The sequence below is a fragment of the Alligator sinensis genome, unplaced genomic scaffold (genome assembly GCF_000455745.1).
Source record: "Alligator sinensis unplaced genomic scaffold, ASM45574v1 scaffold766_1, whole genome shotgun sequence".
NCBI classification, from domain to species: domain Eukaryota; kingdom Metazoa; phylum Chordata; order Crocodylia; family Alligatoridae; genus Alligator; species Alligator sinensis.
Window position 1 is genome coordinate 1,006,037 of NW_005842390.1, and position 18,357 is coordinate 1,024,393.

Below are 18,357 nucleotides of genomic sequence, written 5' to 3' on the forward strand. Positions count from 1 at the left end.
AAGCCAAGCAGGTATACTCCTCCTTGGTGGCAGCCCCCTGCTTCCACAGCCTGTAGGCCTCTCTTTTTTTTCCCTCCAGGCTCTCATGTATTTCCCTGCTCCACCAAGAAGGTTTGTTTGCTTTTTTGCCACCTTTTTATGTGTACTGGGATGGTCCTTTTCTGTGCCTGCAGGATTAGTCCCTTGAGAAATGCCCACCCTTCCTGGACTCCCATCTCTCCAAGGCTTTTACCAGTCAGTCCCTCCCTAACTAATCTCCTGAGTTTATTTAAATTTGCCTTCCTGAAGTCTAGCACTTCTACCCTACTACTTATCTTCCCCACCTTTCTCCAGATAGTGAACCCTATCAATAGGTGGTCACTATCCCCTAGGTTACCTTGCACCTGCAGATCCCCCACCAAGTCATCCCCTGTGGCCAGTACCAAGTCTAGTAAGACATTTCCTCTAGTGGAAACGCATACCTCCTGTGATAGGTGACAATCCTGTGAGGAGGTTAGAAACTTTCGTGAATGGGCAGACCTGGCTGCCTGTTTCTCCCAGCAGATGTCTAGAAAGTTAAAGTTAAAGCGGGATAAAGTTTTGGATGACTTGGGATGTCTAGAATAAAAGCCAACAGAGTGGGCTCTCAGAGCCACTCTAATTAAAGCGCCACCCCTCACCCCCAGAGCACATGTAAAAGTGCCCACAGTGCAGTTAGAACAGGTTTAAGTGCTTAAAACACTGCTGGTAATCTCTTATCGAGAGGCTGGCAGTGTTACTACTGATGGTGGAAATAGATCTGTGCCTAAAGACAGCCATACATGTAAAGTGCTTCAGATCTGTCCTTTATTTGAAGTGTTTCTAGTTTGGAATGTGCTAGTACTTTGCAAACATACTGGTGCCTCCCAGCTAAAACACTTCAAGCTGTGCAGAAGTCAGTGCTCCTCCCCTGCTTCTCAGTTATGGGCTGGGTGAACAGGGATCACAGCATCATGCCTAGCCTGGATTTCCAGGAGGCTTCTGAGGACATGGCAGGGATGCTCTCCAGTCAGGTGAGAGTGGCTGTGGGAGTCTGCTGTGTCCCTCCATATGGATGTTCTCCATCATCGTTGCCATAGTCTGTCTTGCCACATCAACCGCCTCAGCATCCACTGTACCTGGAAAATCAGAGCAGGACTGGTATGACAGGTCTCCCCTGCTGACCAGGTCAGCACTGTAATCCTAATTGTACTCCATCCAGGCATGCCATTCCTCTGGAGCCATAGCTCTCCTCTCTGATAATGCTGCCAAATTTGCAAGCATTTCCTCTTTGCTCTTCCATTTCCCACTTATCCTCAGCCTTGCTACCTGCTGAGCTCCGGTCTTGGTTTCTGACCTTGGAATTTCAATGGCAGCACATGTGGGAGCAGCTGTAACTGCAGTTGTTGACCCTGGAATGACAAAACAATGACTGGGAATCTTGGTTAAAGGTGTGTGATTTGATGATGATGAGCTCCTGAACAAGGTTTGCATTCCATTTTGAGAGCCTCTTCATATTTGCTGCAGGTTCCTGAGATAAGCCTACCCTAAGCTCCAGGATGGGGAATCCATGTCCATTTGTCACTCCCAGGGCACTTTTTGTGACCCTGGGATGCAGGCTTAAACAGGAAAGGGTGTGTCTTATGTGGACTGCCATGGAGTTTTCCCCAGTTTTTTTTAAACAGACTGAAGAGGATGGGCCCTAGATGGCTCTCTAAATCCTAATGCTGCCAACGTTTTTACCAGTTTTTCAGGAAATCAATCATTTTCAGGAATGTGATCCTTCTGTGTGCATCATTTGCGAGGTGCAAAGAGTACATTGTGGCTGGGAGAAACCCTTCAACCTAAGCTTCCTGGCTGCTGGTGAAGATGTCATATTTTTTGACCTTGTACTGAAACAGCCAAGAAAGTTAAGCGGGCTTCTCAGAGAGAAAGAGGGTTGCCTTTCAACATCAGAGCAAGGCTACATGAGTACCTGTTGAGGAAGTTCAAGTATCTCATCTTGGGAGACTGTGTGATAAGGTGCTCTGTTGAATCCTTCCTTGAATAAATCTTTCCATCAGTGCCTGCGTGGAATGTGCCTCCACTTTGCTCCTGGGACAGTTCTCTGCTTGCCAGCATAACCCTTCTAAAGCACTTAGGTGCATGGCCTGCCAAGGTCTCCTAACAGAAACTTGTATGGCCTGTGGCTATCTGAAAATACTCTCCTGTTATCCTGATTTGGACACCCTAAAAGGTCCCTCTGCCAAAACAGAAGCAATGCCCTCCTATATTCCTGTCACTGCCAGTAACGTTCCAAGACCCATCCTCCTCTTGCCTGTGTGCCCTCATGCTTGATCTACAGATTACAAACTTTATGTAGGACATTGAAAACTTAACTGCAAGGGACTGAAGAAACACACATTGCAAATTTTAACTCGGCGCTCTATCAAAAAGCATAAATTGTCCCTAACCATTTCCATTCCCTGCCCTCCACTGTCTTTTTTGCCTAAATCTCCAACAGTGAGGGGAATTCATGGAGGCTGAGTTTGAGGACTGCAGTTCTGTAACAAGGCTGTTGGGCCTGTTCAGCTATTTCTGAGGTCTGTTATGGCTTGCACTTTTGGAAAAAGTTTAGCAATAGGAACAGGTAACCAATGGGTGTAGAGAGGGATGAGAGCCAGCACCAACTTTTGTAACAGAACTTTCTGCTTCTTGTCTAGCTGATTTGCATGAACTTGTCTGCTTTCCCAGATACAAACACTACTTTGGCTAAAGCCCTTTTTTGCCTTTAACCTTCTTTCCCAGATGGATTTGGGCATTTCCTGGGGCTCTTGGAATAAAATGTGAGGAGCAGGAGTAGATGGGTGGAGAAAGGGGTGGGCAGCACACTTTCATAGGCAAGGTAGAGGGAAGACTGTGAATGTGAATGGGTGATGGGGTGGGAGGAAGCCTGGGGACTACTGTGGTCCTGCAGCTGGTGACTGGAGTAGAGGAAGATGAAGCAATTCTGTTCCCACAGCCAGGTCTATGGAGTGGCAGGTGATAGAAGGGATGGCTGAGATCAGGAGACTGGAAGAGCAAAACCCCAGAACAGTTTTCTTACACGTCAAGCAAAGTTTCAGGCGGCCTTAATTGTTCTTCCCTATCCTCATCTGTAACCAATTGGTGGACTGTTTTGCTGATGTTGGCATTCTCTGGGGGAGGTCACAGTGGGATAGATGAGTGCATGTCTGAAAATATATGCACTGCATCTGAGAAACGGTCACTAGGATGGTGGTCCAGAAAATCAAGCCTGTAGCATGCTTTCAGGCCTAGCTTGAGGTGATATGGGATAGGGCCAGTGACCCAAGGGCAGTAAAATTGACAGTAATGCAGATGGGAAGGGGGAGAGCACAGCATTATGTGGTGCTGGTGAGCTAATCAACTCCTTATCACACTCTGGTGGAGAGAACAAGCGTAACTTGAGGTGCATCATAGTTTCTTTGGCAGGGAAGGTAGATGTAATATCTTTTATTAGACCAACTAAATAGTTGGGAAAAAAAAAATCTTTTTTACCCAGGGTCGTTTTGATATGATTCAGGCCAATTTGTAGCAGTATCATACTGTGACTTAACTGGCCCTTCACTTCTAATAGCACTTTTAAAGTACTTGAAGCATTACAAACATTGCATCTGCCCATGCCCTATCTAGACTCTTGCCATTGTTCCTACAGTAGTGGTGGCAGCTCTTCCTGCTACTATTAATACTGCAGCAGCAGGGGATAGTCTAGCGGGCTGAAGCTGCTGAAAGAACATGGAGGAGCTGCCACTGAAACCTTAGGAACACTGGGACAAGTAGCTAATCACTGACAGTCTGCTCAAGAGAGGGAGGCAAAAATAGCTGTCCCCTGGTCTGGCTCAAGATTGTACCTTTCGAGGTGACTTTTGTAGCTCTCTTACCAGGGGTTAGAACACCTGTACACTGCCATTGCATTCTGTTTTTGTTTAAATGAATGTGTGTCGATACCCCTAGTTTCTCATCTTCATTCAAGATGAGATTAGGAGAAGTAAACAGAGTGGTAACTAAAAGAAACTTGGAATTTTTTAAGCAGGTAAAGAAAGATAATATAAAGGGATATACTAAGGTTAGGAATATCAGAAGGAAATAATAAGTGAGTCACTCTGGAAAAAATCATCTAGTTTGTGATGAAATCATAATCCTTGGACAGTGCTACTGGAAACCAGTAATTTCAGAAGATGTTTGACAGCAAATTAAAAGCTACCTCTGCTACCAAATTAAAAGTTATAGTCAATTTACATACAAAGAAGCAACAGAAGCTTGGAATTGGTTGCTTACTGTGTAATTTTCATAAGGCCACATCTAGAATAATACACCCAGTTCCAGAAAGAGGTTTAATTTGGAAGGAATCCAGAGAAGAGCAATACAAACTGTTTCAGATGCTAATGAAGATTCTCATGTGTGTGAAAAGTAAATGGGTTGATCATCTAAAGACTTAATTATATGTTTAAATTGACATGTGGTGATTAACCCTTTTGATGTCAGCAGGACCATTTACAGTTCATATGATAAAATCTAAAACTCATAATGTTTGCAATAAAATTGCAAACTTAAAGTTTGTCCAAACTATAAATAAGATATAGTCAAACAGTGCAAATCAAACTTTGTGTCCCGTGTGGCTATTTAGTCTGGGGAGTAGCAAATAAAATTGGCATTGGTGCCTCCTCTGGGCATTTTGTTACCCATGAAATGGAGTAGTTAGCTTGTTGGCCAGAGCTTAACAGAAGAGGTGCGCATGAATGCAGGTATCTTCCCACTGTCTTGCTCTTGCACCCTCCTTGGTTAGTTCTGACTGCTTTTTTAATTATGCTGGTCCCCTGTGAGCCTTTCCTGCTTCAGCTGGAATATGTCAGGTACCCACGAGCCTTTTATCTTTAAATGAAGTAGCTGTGCAGATTAGTGTTTTTGTTTCCGGGGTTTTTTTTCCTAATTAGATCTTCAGAACTGATGCAGGCCCTTCCCTCCCTTTTCAACCCTGAATTTTAGAAACGTAAACTGTGAAAGAATATTAAAAAATCTCATAGAAATAGCTAGATGTCAGTATTGCATAAGGATCCAAATCAAGAAAGCAGGAGGTTTCTAGGAGCTTACAGTCAAAACGAATTATTGCAAAATCAACAGTTCACAAGGCAGCAAGAACTTCGGTGGGTAAAGTGGAAGGTAAAGAGTATTACAGGAGTAAAAGGAGAAATTGCAAAGAAATTTGCTATTACCTGCTTTGTCTCATGAATCAGAAATGAGGAGAAAAATTGCAAATTTCAGAAAAAATTTAAACATACTAGAATAAATTAATCTGTGTCTCTTAACAATGAAATGGGAGAAATATATAAATAGTAGTAACTGAAGAAGTTGGTGGAGAAGCACCTACGCTGAGAATCTGTTTCTAGGACACTCAAGTAGATACTTCCAAATAACAGACAATACGGTTATAAATGACTAGATGCTCTAGATTAGGACTGTCCATCTTGTAAGCAGTCAGAGTCTGCACCAGTGCGGGTTGTGGGACCATGGGCCACATGCCTCATTGTTTTCCCTCCTCCTCTTCTCCTGCCGCGGCACCCTCCACACGGATGTAATGACCCCATGTGGATACTTTCTCCACACACACTGTTGCACTGCGTATCAGAGCCCCAACCTTATCCTGAGTGCTCCTGCCATGCCATGCTGTGCTGCCTCCTGGGGCAGGTGCAGAATACAGAAGCCAGAGGAGACTTCAGCTGCTGTTAAAGCCAGAGCAGTGGGGGAGTCAGCCGGACAGGAGCCTGGAGGGCAAAACTTAACCCCCCAGGTTGCCAAATAGACAGCCCCGCTCTGTATATAACCACAACTCAAGTTCTGAATAACACACACTATTACACATTAAAAGAAAGGAAGCAAAATAGTAAATATTTAGACTAGGACTGGAAGTAGCAACAACTTTTAGTTGACTAATTCTCTAAAAACAAACCATAGGAACTTGAGCTGGTTGGTATAAGTGGCCATTATATGAATTTTTTGGAAAACTACCTAATTTAGTATGGTGGTGAAAAACCAGGAAAAGCTACCCTTGTTATCTGAATAAACCACAATTTGGGCAGGGAAAGGTGTACACCTGGGATGTCAAAGATCCAGCCCATGGAGCCATGCCCCCTGGACCATGGGGCCAGAAATTTGGTGGCATAGCAACTGGTGACACTGATAGTATCTGCAGGTCCTGGAGCCATGGCAGCCATCACTCATCTTGCTGTCAAATGTCTGATCTGTGGCAGCCCCATAGGCCAGATTCATATCATAGAGCCATGCTATCTGGCCTGCTGATCAGAAATTTGGGTGTAGGATGAGTGGTGATTACCACAGCTCTGAGAGCTGTGGCAATGAATGCTGCCATGAGATTTCCAGCCCAGGAGATGCAATTTTACTATTGGTATATAACCTTCCAGTTGAAAAAGAAATATGAGTAAAGTTCCCAGAAATAGTGTCAGTACGTTGTGGGGGAAATGTCAGTAGTCCCTATAGTTATGATGTGTGGCACTTTTCATTATAAAAAAATAAGTAAATCTTTGGATCACATCTTCGACTTCATACCTCCGTAGTTTGCAGAAGGGAATATGAAATTTGGCAAAGGCTGTAGTCTGGGGATCAGGGAGTGCCTTTTACAATTTCAAGGAATATATGTTCAGGTGCAGCTGAGTTAGTTGTCAAAGACTGATATTTCTAATGCATCTTCCTCAGAACTTGCTTAGAGATTGGATCCTGAGACCTGTCAAACTTCTATCAGTGCTGTGCATATACCACCCCCGAGTCTTACTGCAAAATGCCACACACACACACACACACACACACACACACACACACACACACACACACACACACACACACACACACACACACACACACACACACACCCCCTACCCCTTTTCAGAGGACAAGAGCAAAAAAGATTGATTTTGCTGACTGTGAAACTCTTATATTGAATGCTCCCATCTAAATATCTTTGGCAAGGTGCATTTATCTTGGGAACCTAGGACAGTATCCAGAGATGTGCTTTATCTTTTTATAGGCATTTTCTAGGTGCAGAAAGCCAAAAAAAATTTTTAAAAGGGATCCAGAAAATGTCTGCTTGGTGGCCACACATGCCAAAGTGGCTCTGTGTAACTCTTCTCATTGACTGCATAGCTTGACGAAAAGTGTTAGGTGCCTCGAATCACTTTGCTGGGCCAGGTACCTAATATTCATTTATTGGAGTTATTAATAGAACTTTCTGGTTTTTTGCCCTACATGATCATACGGTTAGTTTTTTATACGGCCAACTGGTGTTAATCATTCTTCATCTTTATTAGCAAATAAAGCCTCATTCTCCTGGGCTCTTCTATGACAGCCCAGTCTCAGCTACTAAACTTCATTGTGTCTGAGAACCTTTTAAAAATCTACGTTTTTGGCTATATTGCCTATAAAATAGAATTAGCATGTGATATGAAAAAATTAGGAATACATGAAAGCTGGAAGCTAGATCAGAAATCCTTCACTTGAAGAAGAATTCAAATTACAGATTGTGTGTGTGAGGAAGTAGTTAAGTTTATGGTCAGATTCTCTGCCATAACTAAAATCTGGTTAATGGAAATTTTAACCCATCCATAGAGTCACCTGAAATAAGTTGCTGGAGATGTTCCACAGTCTGGGGTAGCTTTTCCCTTATGTTCCTGATATTATGTGAGGCTGTCTTCAGCTGGTACAGTGCCGAAGCATTTGGAATATACCGAACTGATTAAAAGTTCCAGTATAGACGATGCGTAAGTGCTACCAGTGGGGGAGCACAACTCCATGCCACCACTGCCACCCCCTGCTGCTGCCTGGCATTGGGTCTGGCCAGGCTGCAGACCCTGCCATTGGCATAGAATTTGCGCCGCTTCTGCCACCTCCACTGCTGCCAGGCCCTGGCTCTGGCCAGGCTGCAGCCCCATGTCCTGCACCTCACTGTCAGTGCAGAAATCTGGGAGGGCACGTGGCCCCCCATTTCCCCCTGTTGTGTTGCCAATGAGTTCCAGGAAAGTGCCTGACTGCCACCCAGGCTCTGAGGAAAATAGGGTAAACTTAGAGTGACATATTATTATTAAGGAAACCTCAGACACTGACCCAGACCCTCCCAGCAGATCCCCACCCAGCCAGGAAGAGTGGTGTCCAGCCCAGCTCAGCCCCTAGCTCCAGACGTTGCTCAGGGACAGGTGTTATGGACAGGGTGGTGCCAGTCAGGGCCTTTTGTTTCCATCTTCAGCTGGCTGGGATGCCAGGGTAGCTTACAAAATCTAGGACTGTCTGGGCCAAACCAGGACATATGGTCACCCTAGGTAAACTCAACGGTTCTCAGATGTATTTACAGCTCTCTAAACCAAATTTTTCCTTTGATAGAACTTGAGTATCTTAATTCATTTCTACCTAGTCTTAGGGACCTACTTAATTCATAGTTTCATGGATTTCACAGAAACCATAGAATTCAGGATTGTCCAGGAAATCAACAATAACAAAAACTTTATAAAAATAAAATGCTGGCTCCCCAGTGGAAGCCAGTGATCCTTGCTGCTGGGAGGGGAAGGTGCCGACTGGCAGGGCGGCACAAAGGGCAGCAGGCAGGATGGCAGCTTGTCCCTCCTGCCCCTGCCAGGGCCTCTCTGCCAATCAGGGCCACCATGAAATGCCCACAAAATAGGCTCTGCGCACCTTGGGCAGACCACAGCAAACCTTTTGTCTTGTAATTTAAGTAGGCCCCTACCTATTTGATGTGGCTGCTCTCTGGCCATAGTAATTCGGTGTCATCACAAATTAAAATAAGAAGCTAACCTGGAATGTTTGATAGCATCCCAAAGAAAATTATCAAATGCAAGTAAAATGCAATTTCTGCACAGATTTTGAGCAGTGGTCAAATAACATTTAGTCAGTTAATATAGTAGAGTTTTGTCCAACCCATCAGTCTTAACAATCTTATCATAACTGATACCAAAAATTCTCATAATGCTGAAATTGCCTTTTGAGCAACTCTCCAAAGCATTGTCATGTATAAAATTGTTCAGTCTTGAAGTTGTATATCACAATAAATTTTAGGGGTTTTTAATCGTTTCTCATTGCTCTTTGTTACAGCTATTTAAAAATCAAAGTTTAGGTCTAATCAGTTAAAATGAGGGTTGCCAATAGCAATGTAATAGTATTAATGTTATGTTGCTTTTTTAGACTTTTTTTCTCCACTAAATCTCTCTGGTTCCATAAAACATATTTTATAAAGTGACTTTAGTTTCCACATTTATTGTTATCAGTTTGGTATTTTCACAGGTTATGAAGTAAGTGCTGTATCAGTCTGTAAAAAAATATGCGAAAAGAAAAGTAGATTAAAGGAGCTTTATTTTGGAACATTGCTCAGAAGGATGATTAAGTATTTATTTAAAGTTCTGATCTTAAAAATTGGAATCAAATATGCCACTGAACAACATAATTATTTTAAACTAAAATATGAATTCTGTAAAACTCAGCCATTGTAAAAGATTAAAGATACAAAACATTTCTACTTCTCAAAGACAACTGATTTCTTCCAAAATCTTTCTGGTTTAAAAATCCTTAATTGCAACTTTTTTGTCACACTTATTTTACCTTAAATGTGCCAAACAGCTTTTTTCACTCAGTTCCCACAAAGTAACTATGGCTATATTTAACACTTCATTCTTTAATATACAATTTTGCATTTCAATTTTATGCTAGAAAAGGAAGTATACTGTATGCCATGATACTTCAGTAGCCTTTTTCTCTTTAATTTGCTGTTAGATTTTTATGCTTTTTGCTTTTTTTACCATAACAGTCTCCAATGCCACATACTCAAGCCTGCAGGTCATTGACCAACCTGAGTAATTCTAGTTCATCTCTGCACTTCCTGTAGAAGGCAGAAAGAAAGGGATTCTCCATCATCATACTGAAGAGTTATTCTGCAGAAGCTGTTGCAACCCAATGGCTGAAGCAGTACCCCCCACTCTCCCTGACTTCCTTTCCTGATTTTAGGATGCTCTGGTCTCAGGCCTCTATTGTCTGTTTTGTATTGCCACTTGGGAACCCAGGCAAAGAACAGCATTGTACATGTAGCAGAGAGTGCACAACTGCCTTTCTCTCTCTTGGCTTTGTTGTATGAGGGTCTCTGGACCTGTGGAGGAGGATGCAAAATTTGACTCTTAAAATAAATTGCACTGAAGTAGTTGCATAAGAAATGGATCACGCTAGGTCAGTGAGTTACCAGAGTGGAAGCCAAGGTCAAAATCAGATATCAGTCCAAGTGTAGGATGTTAAGCTGATGATCGTGATGCAGTTGCGAGTGGGGTGAACAGCAAAGCCAGGAGATCCGAAACAGGAACAGGTAGAATGGTCTAAAACAGCATGACTTCTGGGACAGGGCCCGACAGGAAATTGAAGGGTTTTATAGCCTTCTCATCAAGAACTTGTGACTCCCATTGATTTCCAAACTGTGCAGTCGGTCCAATAAATTATATCATCTAACATCTTTCTTTTTTATCATAGCTATGGGCAAAAAGACTAAAATTTGAAATTGGTATGGTTGATCATCTTGAGGATTCCTTTGCTTAGCTTGAAATAAATAAGAACCAATTTTAAATAAGGGACTATATGTGCACTGTAAAAAGCTTCAAGCATATCTCATGCATATGTGCATGGTTAGTCAGTTGTGCATTGTGGTTTGGGAGTCCTTTAAGCTCCAGGAGAGTGTAAGAGCATGTGCATGCCCCGGCACTTTAAATTGTCAAATAAAACTATATACATGCTTAACCTAGTGGCCCCATTCAGTCTTTCTGGTAAAGTTACTAAAAGGCCCAAATAAAAATATAATTCAGTTTTAAAACAGCATGGAGTCACAGTGTCAGAAGATATAAAATTTGGATTTCCAAGAGTAACAGAGTGAGCCACATGGCACAAATATTTATCATATTTACTTGTATACAACAGTCAATTTCCCCCCAAATTTAGCCTTCCAAAATTGGGGTGCGTCTCTTAAGCAAGGAAGTTTCTGACCTGAATAGATGCTGTAAAATGGCTGCTGCTTCTTTTCCTTCTCTTTTCTCTACCAGCACATGGAGGGAGAGGGAGGAGTCCAGTAGGGGCAGATGCCAAGAGGGGTGTAGTAGTGCAGTTGCACCCCACCTTGATTCTTGTTCCACTCAAAGTTTAAAACCAGCTACCCAACAACTTAGTGGTATTTCAGTTCAGGCAGTGCTGAGGGCATCAGTTGACTTCATGGCTCATTATAATCTATCTGATTGCTCTTCACTCCACAGGTATTAACAGCCCTCTCCTTTTCTTGATGTTCCACTGATGAAGCTATCCCTTCTTTGGCAATTTTGCTGCCTGTTAGCTACTCTTGATCTCTCTTCTCCTGTTTCACAGCCTGGCAGATGTATTCTAGCTCTTTTCAAAATCCTATATCTGCCCATGGAGTCCAGTCTTCAGCAGCAGCAACAGTTTTAGCTTTTGGCTGAGCTTCCAGGATTGCTGACCATTCTGCTATGAAAAGGTTAAAATTATAGCTTTTGCCTGAGCAGGAAAGGAAGGGTGAGCAGGCTGAAGATAAGGCTGTGTTCCTGCTCTATGTGGCTATAACCCTGGAAAAATCTTGTTTTCTTCATTCTGCCTTCCCCAAAATAAGGTGTGTTTCTTATGGGGGCGTGAGGGGAATATGTGAGAAAATACACTCATTTCTTGTTTTTTTGTAAATGAGACAATAGCTTTATTGTTGTCAGTTATACATGTACTGTAAAATACTGGTTTTCAAACTGAGACCTAACACACCACATTTAAAACTGAAAAGTACGTGGTATATAATCAAACTGATCAGCTTAATCATTGTAGTTGTAATGAATTCTTATTTTGGAGATATATTTTAACCAACCTGCATACCATTTGATTGTAGCCTGCATAGCATCACTTGTAAACATGCCCTAATTTAAGAACTACAGATAACATAGAGAGGATCTGCCATATGACTGAATTGGTGTTGGAACCTTAACTTTTTAATGTGTTGATTTTCATGTAATTTAATTGTTTAAACAGCTATCTAAAATATCTTAGTTTTATTACAGCTCTCAATGTACCACTCTGCGGGAATGCATTCAACTGATTTTACTATGTGTCTGCTTCACTATGCCAGTGTTATTCTTTCTGATGTAGTAAAATATAAGAATATTTAATAAAATATAAGAATATTTAATAAACATCAAAACTCTTGGTGTTCATATACAATATATGTAGTTCAGGTATCAGAGGACTAATGTCCATTTTGCATTTGGCATATGTCAAGGCATCTCTTTCAGAAAAACTTGAATGAACATGGTAGCAGAACTCCTTCTTCCCCCTACAGGTCTAAGGATTTATTCCTATTCTTTGGCCAGTTGCGAGGAAGTTTGCAATACTAATGCCTATGTTTATTCTCTAGAAAATGTAATGATACTATTGCATACAAATTAATCCATTTTCACTATTGTCCAGGGATATGAACATGGGTCTGAATGTTCAGAGGTCCCATGTTCCTAACCAGTTACATGGCTTTGAGCAAGCAATTTTAGTTTTCTGTTCCAGTTCCCGGTCTGTGAAACAGGGATTATAATATTTGCCCACCTGACACACGTGGGTCATGAAGACTAGTGGTTTAATGTCTCTATGCTACTTTGAATAAGTATTGTTACTGTTGTTAAGTCTTTGAGATAATCAAGCCATTATCTTTTGTGGGCGCAATACATTTTGGTCCCTCTTTCTGCTCAAAGTCTATATTGGACTATTTCAAAGAAACACCTACACCTATATTGATTTTAAAGTCCATATTTGATGCTCTCCAGCTGGTTGAAAATCTGTATCTGTAAAACTGTTATAATCTGTATAACAGTTGGATGAAACTCTCATAAAGTATGTTGAAATGTTTCTTTCCCTCGTGCATAGATTTGATGCTACAGAGGCCCAGCTCTGTTTCATAGTGTTCCAGTTTCTCACAGGAACTCTGGGTCCTTGGTTCTGGAACTATACGGTAAAACTAGACTGAATGCTACCCACTGAACAATGGCATGGATTCTTTAAAGACAGCACCTTTGTCATGCACAAAGTAACTTGAGATGAGAAGTGTCTTTCTAATGCTAATTGCTTTAATTAAAAAAAACAATGGCTAAAGCATAAAAGAGCAGTAAAAATTCTGTCTGGTTAAAAATGAGTCTTTTCAAAGCAATTTATGGTTTAATTAAAACCACACATTACATTATTTTTAAACAAGGACTTTTACATTGGTTATTTTAAAGTTTGCTGTGTGGGCTACGTTTTTATGTGTACAAGATAACCAAAGTTTCAGAAGTGGCTTTTTGCGTGTAGGTCTGGACAAATTTGGTTGGAACTACCTTTAGAAAGCTTTTCTCGGTTCAGTACCTTTCCACCGAAAATAGACTTGTTTGAAAGGCTTATAGGATCAAATGTTTAGATAATAACAAAGTTAGGAAAAACCTTATGGTCATAGAATACAAACACTTGCATCAAGCTTGGAGGCTGGAATAAAAGACCTTTGAGGTCCTTTCCAAATCTGTGATTCTGTGAAACCTGTGCAGCTTTATTCTTGAAGTCTAGAGCCTCAATTGCCATAACTTTGTTCTTAGTCATATACTTTCACTGTCTGGATGTGCCCACTGCTTACCATTAAAATGTTTTTCTGAATATCTAAGCTATACTTTCTTTTCCGCTTCTGCACTTACTTCTCTCAGATGTGCATACAGGTGTTTTTGTGCATTAAATATAATTTTAATACTATTAAACTGAATTTCCTCAGTTTCTCAGAATGTTGCCTAAGTTGAGTCCTTATGATATCTACCATGTTTCTCTGTCTTGGGCTGAAGACCAAAAGTGCGTGCGTGCGTGCGTGCGTGCGTGCGTGCGTGCGTGCGTGTGTGTTTAAAGGACCTTGCAATCTAATGTAAGGCACATATTAGGGATGTCACAAACCCAGCAGTAGCTCAACTATTTGAATAAAGGTATTGAGAAGGAAGCATGCTGGCAGGAACAAGTGACTCGGGTACCAAGGTTGAGATGTGACAAGTAGAGGTGCCCAGCTGCTGAGTCAAATCATGGAGAGGGAATCTCTGTTGAAGGAGAGCAGTAATTTTCAACCAAAGCTAAGGAGAAAGAGAAGTTGGAGAGGGTACATCATTACTAGGCAAGAATATGTGTGTGGGTTGGTGGAAACTGGATCAATGGAAGAAGCACCTTGTACTCTGGGAAATATGAAAAATCCCTTAAGAATTTTTGCTCCTGACAAAAGGTGGTAATAGTTTCTGCTGCTTTATTACAGCAGTCATCTGCTTGCTTTATGGCAGGAGAGTGCAGGCAGCTTAGAGCTGCTTGCACTCTACAGCCACCCCAGCCAGGCACTCTGAGGGCTTAAGAGGCCTGATCCTGCGCACCTTAGGAATTCCTGCACAAGATTGGGCCCCTCGAGCCCAGACAGTACCTGCCTGGGTTTCCCCACTTAGAAACCAATGCAAGAACTTCCATGGGGTACATCTGCAAGTGGAGAATCCCAGCTTTTTCCACTTAGAGAGACACCCAGGAGAATCTCTGGTTGTACCTCTGCAAGCAGAGAACAACCCCCTCCCATGGAAATTGTCCTGCAGGATCAATAGACTGGACAATGGGAGATGTTTCATCCAGTGAAGCAGATCAGCTGTGCTAGGATACCTCCAGAACACTTCCTCTGGCAACATCTGTTTATACCTGAATGAAAACTTAGGGTATTTTTATTTTGTCCTACAGGATGCTGTATACATGGAAACGGTTGTGCTTTTGTGTTTCTCACTGAGCAGCACAGCACAAGATCTCTATAAGAAGAGAATCCCTTCCCTCTCTTAACAGTGCCTATCACTACTAACTAGTTGTTCAGCTCCAAACAGTTTAGCAGTGTTAGAAGTCTATACTGTAGCTGGGTCACTTGTTGCACCTGGCATTTCAAACTTCATTTGAGTATGGTTAAATAATATGATTTAAAAAATACCTTCTTGTTGACAGTATTTGAAGGTTGACAGTATTTAAACCGATGTAGTCTCAGGAAATGGTAACACAGGGAGCAATGAGTTGAAAGGAAGGAAATGTTTAATCAAGATTTGCACTGTGATATGGCATTATAGTCATGCTTGAGAGGCCACTTTTACAAAAGTGACTAAAATGTATATTGATATGCTGAAAAATTCTCTTGTCTATTCTTGGCTTAGAAGTTATTTTAGGGAAGAGACAGGGGGGAAAAATGAACAAAAATTATCTATTTGAATGATAAGGAAGACTAACAATTTTTATAACCATCTAAGAAAATAATCACTCTTTATTGTTCAGATAACTAAAACTGATAGGAATTTTAATCTTCAGATTTGTTCTAGACCGTCTCCTCAGTTAAGATGTCTTTGCTATGCCTGAAGAAATTTAGTTTTATAGCACATGCCCTAAGCATATTTTCCCCCTAGTAATAAAATTCTACTAGCTTAGGTTTGTGGCCTTTCCCCATCCCTTTCCCATTAATTTTAAGTCATTTTCAGCCTATTGCAATACAACTGATTAATGTTAACTAGCTCAGATGTCTGTTAAGTCTCTCTTACTGCAAAATATACCTCTCCAGTAGACTACCTATCAATATTAACACTGCAGTTGTAAGCATCATTTCACCAGACTTCATGTCTACTTAATCCTCTGTCCATCCTTACAAAGTCAAGGCTGGGTAACCAGCTTCCTTTTATCATCCTGACTTGTGTCCCTTTTAGATCTACACTCTTCTCACATGATTTGAAAGAGTCCATTTCAGATTTCTCATGTGTGGTCTGATGAGAGGAGAAGAGTTTTAACCAAATTGTACTGAATTGCACAAGCTGCTTTTTAGATGTAAGGCTTGGAAAATTTAAAAATACAAATTCTCCAGATGGATTTTATTTCTTTTGGTCACGCTCTGTCTCAAACAGTTTGACTTAAAACCTTCACATTTAGTTTATTCAAACAATTATGTGGCTGAGATCTTAATAACTTTTTTGAATGAAATGGGGACATATGTTGTAGAAGCAACTTGATGCCAAATTAGGGTAATCTATTGGGCTCCAATGAACTTTCTGAAAGTACCAATGGTCTGGTAGATCGTATGCTGTTTTGCCCCCTTGTAACAGAAGTGTTTGGACAGCACAAGTGATTGTGGAAGGACTTTGGAAACTTCCAGGAAGGTCCACTATATTTTGATGTTGTGCTGGAATCACTGGTAATGGGGCAAAGTCTTCTCTTTGTTCCAGAGTGTACACCATCTCCTCTTACCACCTCAACAGAGACTTTCCCCTTCTATGCAAAATCTGACTAAATGGACTAGAATTGTGTGGCACTTGCAATTCCTGCAGTGACTTTTCTGGAGATTTATAAACACTGAAAGGATTTGAAGGACATTGTAAATATCATGTAAGTTTATCTGGATCTGTTAAACTCTGTGTAAACTATGGTTGAACTTAGAAACAACCCAGGTAAATAGGTATAGGTGAAGGAGCTCTGTAGCACGATGGCCCCAGCACTTTTATTTCAACACACTGTTCCATCCTATATGTGAATGAATGCACCCACTTATACAGATTCTAGGACATGCAGAGTCTCCATAAGCCGTTTGCAGAGCCAGCTGTGCTAGAAGAGGAGCAAGAAAACTGCTTAGATTACCTTGGTATCAGCTGGGTTGAAATATTTAATGAAGTCTGTTTATATAGTTTTGAGGTAACACTAGCCAGCAATCAACCAAAATAGGCTACTGCCTAATTTAATGAATGAACAAAAATGCTATTTTTGGCCTGGTAATTTTTTTTTAATTAAAAAATTAAACTTCCTAGAGAGAGAAACTTGTTAGCATTAAATATGTAAGCAAGTATCAATACTTTTAAGTTTGACTGAAAATATTTTTTAAAAATACTGAAGTTTTGGATTACAGAAGTGCAGTTAACTTTCCAACCACCTCAGCTCTACACTCCTCTTATAGAACTCAATGTCATCATGTTTACTTGAACTCTTTAAAGTATTGTGTACTGTGGAAGTTTGGTCCTGAACTTTTCTTGCTAGGCACATCTTACCCCCACATATTTCAACAGATTAGAATCCTGTAACTGGTGTAAAATAATATTGCACTGATTTTTGCTGTAATGTTTAGGTAGTGATTCATGCACCTCTTGGGAAATGTCAGCCCTTAGTTTTCCCCTCTTTTCGCCTGTAGAAAAATAATAGAGCAGTTTTTCTTTTGCAAAGAACTTAGAAAGGCCACATCTATGGATTTCTATTTGAAATCTCTGGGTTTATCTGGTGAATCACATTTCCAAACCTCACAGTGCTAATGTTGCATGGCACCCTGCATCACACTTAAAATGATCTCACCTCTGGGTGCCCTGGCACCCTGGCTGAGAACTACTGCACTAATATGTTGGATGTCTTTTTAGGACTGACTTCTGTAGAAAATAAAACATTTAAATGGTAGCAGTTTTGAGAGGAACAAAGGCTCACTGGCATAGGATGCATGAATAAGATGAGAGAGGTCTTTTGTCACTGGAGCATAAATTAGCAGCTGTTCTGTGCTTGTGCTTGTACACCTGGCACATGAGTGTTAGGTACTTTGGTAAATAAAATAGTATTAAGTGTAATGGGCAGCATGGCCAGAGCTGAAGGATAGGTATTGTGCTGCTGTATAGGCGTTAACCTTATCTTGTGTATTTAGGTAGGCAGTGAGTAGTATGTGATCAGCAATAATTCTTTCGAGGAATCTGTCTTGTGTATTGGTATTTTGAGGAAACTGTCTTGCATAGTGATATGGAGATATAATGGATAATGTACCTTTATCCATCTCTAATTCTGTAACTCTATGATGGGTTTTAGGTTACAAGTTCTTTAAGGACTATATTTTTGTGTTTCCATTGTGCTTCACCTGATGGAGCCCTGATCCATGTTGCAGAAGCCTTGGGACACCACTACCATAGAGAGAGAAAACCAGCAGGTGCTTTTGCCTGTATGTTCTTGGTGGGCCTGAAATGTGGTTCTAATTCTTTTATTCTGGGTTGTTGATTTGAATGCTTAGAAGAGGAGAAGCCTCGATATTTTGCTTGAATATATGATCTTCAGTGAAGCTAAGCTGACTTGTACCAGATGAGGAGCTGGCTCGGTACATTTACATGAATACATTGTTTTGGCGAAAATGCTCAAAAGAATTGCTTTTGTTTTAATTTCATATTTATCAGGGTTTCCCGTTTCATCTTCCTCATCTCGTGTACTTAAACAATTTCTGCT

At 41.0% G+C, this 18,357-nt stretch overlaps 1 protein-coding gene across 2 annotated transcripts in view; it reads left to right on the forward strand.

Annotated features, from left to right (window-relative positions):
- The window catches only part of CEPT1 (choline/ethanolamine phosphotransferase 1), a 57,156-nt gene that overhangs the window by 20,403 nt on the left and 18,396 nt on the right, over positions 1–18,357 (forward strand). Inside the window, exon 5 of one of the 2 annotated variants that reach the window (XM_025211159.1) lies at positions 12,988–13,072. The exons of the other annotated variant lie outside the window; for it this stretch is intronic. Within the exon in view, the coding sequence (XP_025066944.1) occupies positions 12,988–13,072 (85 nt within the window). The remainder of the gene's footprint in view (positions 1–12,987; positions 13,073–18,357) is intronic. 2 annotated transcript variants of the gene reach the window in all.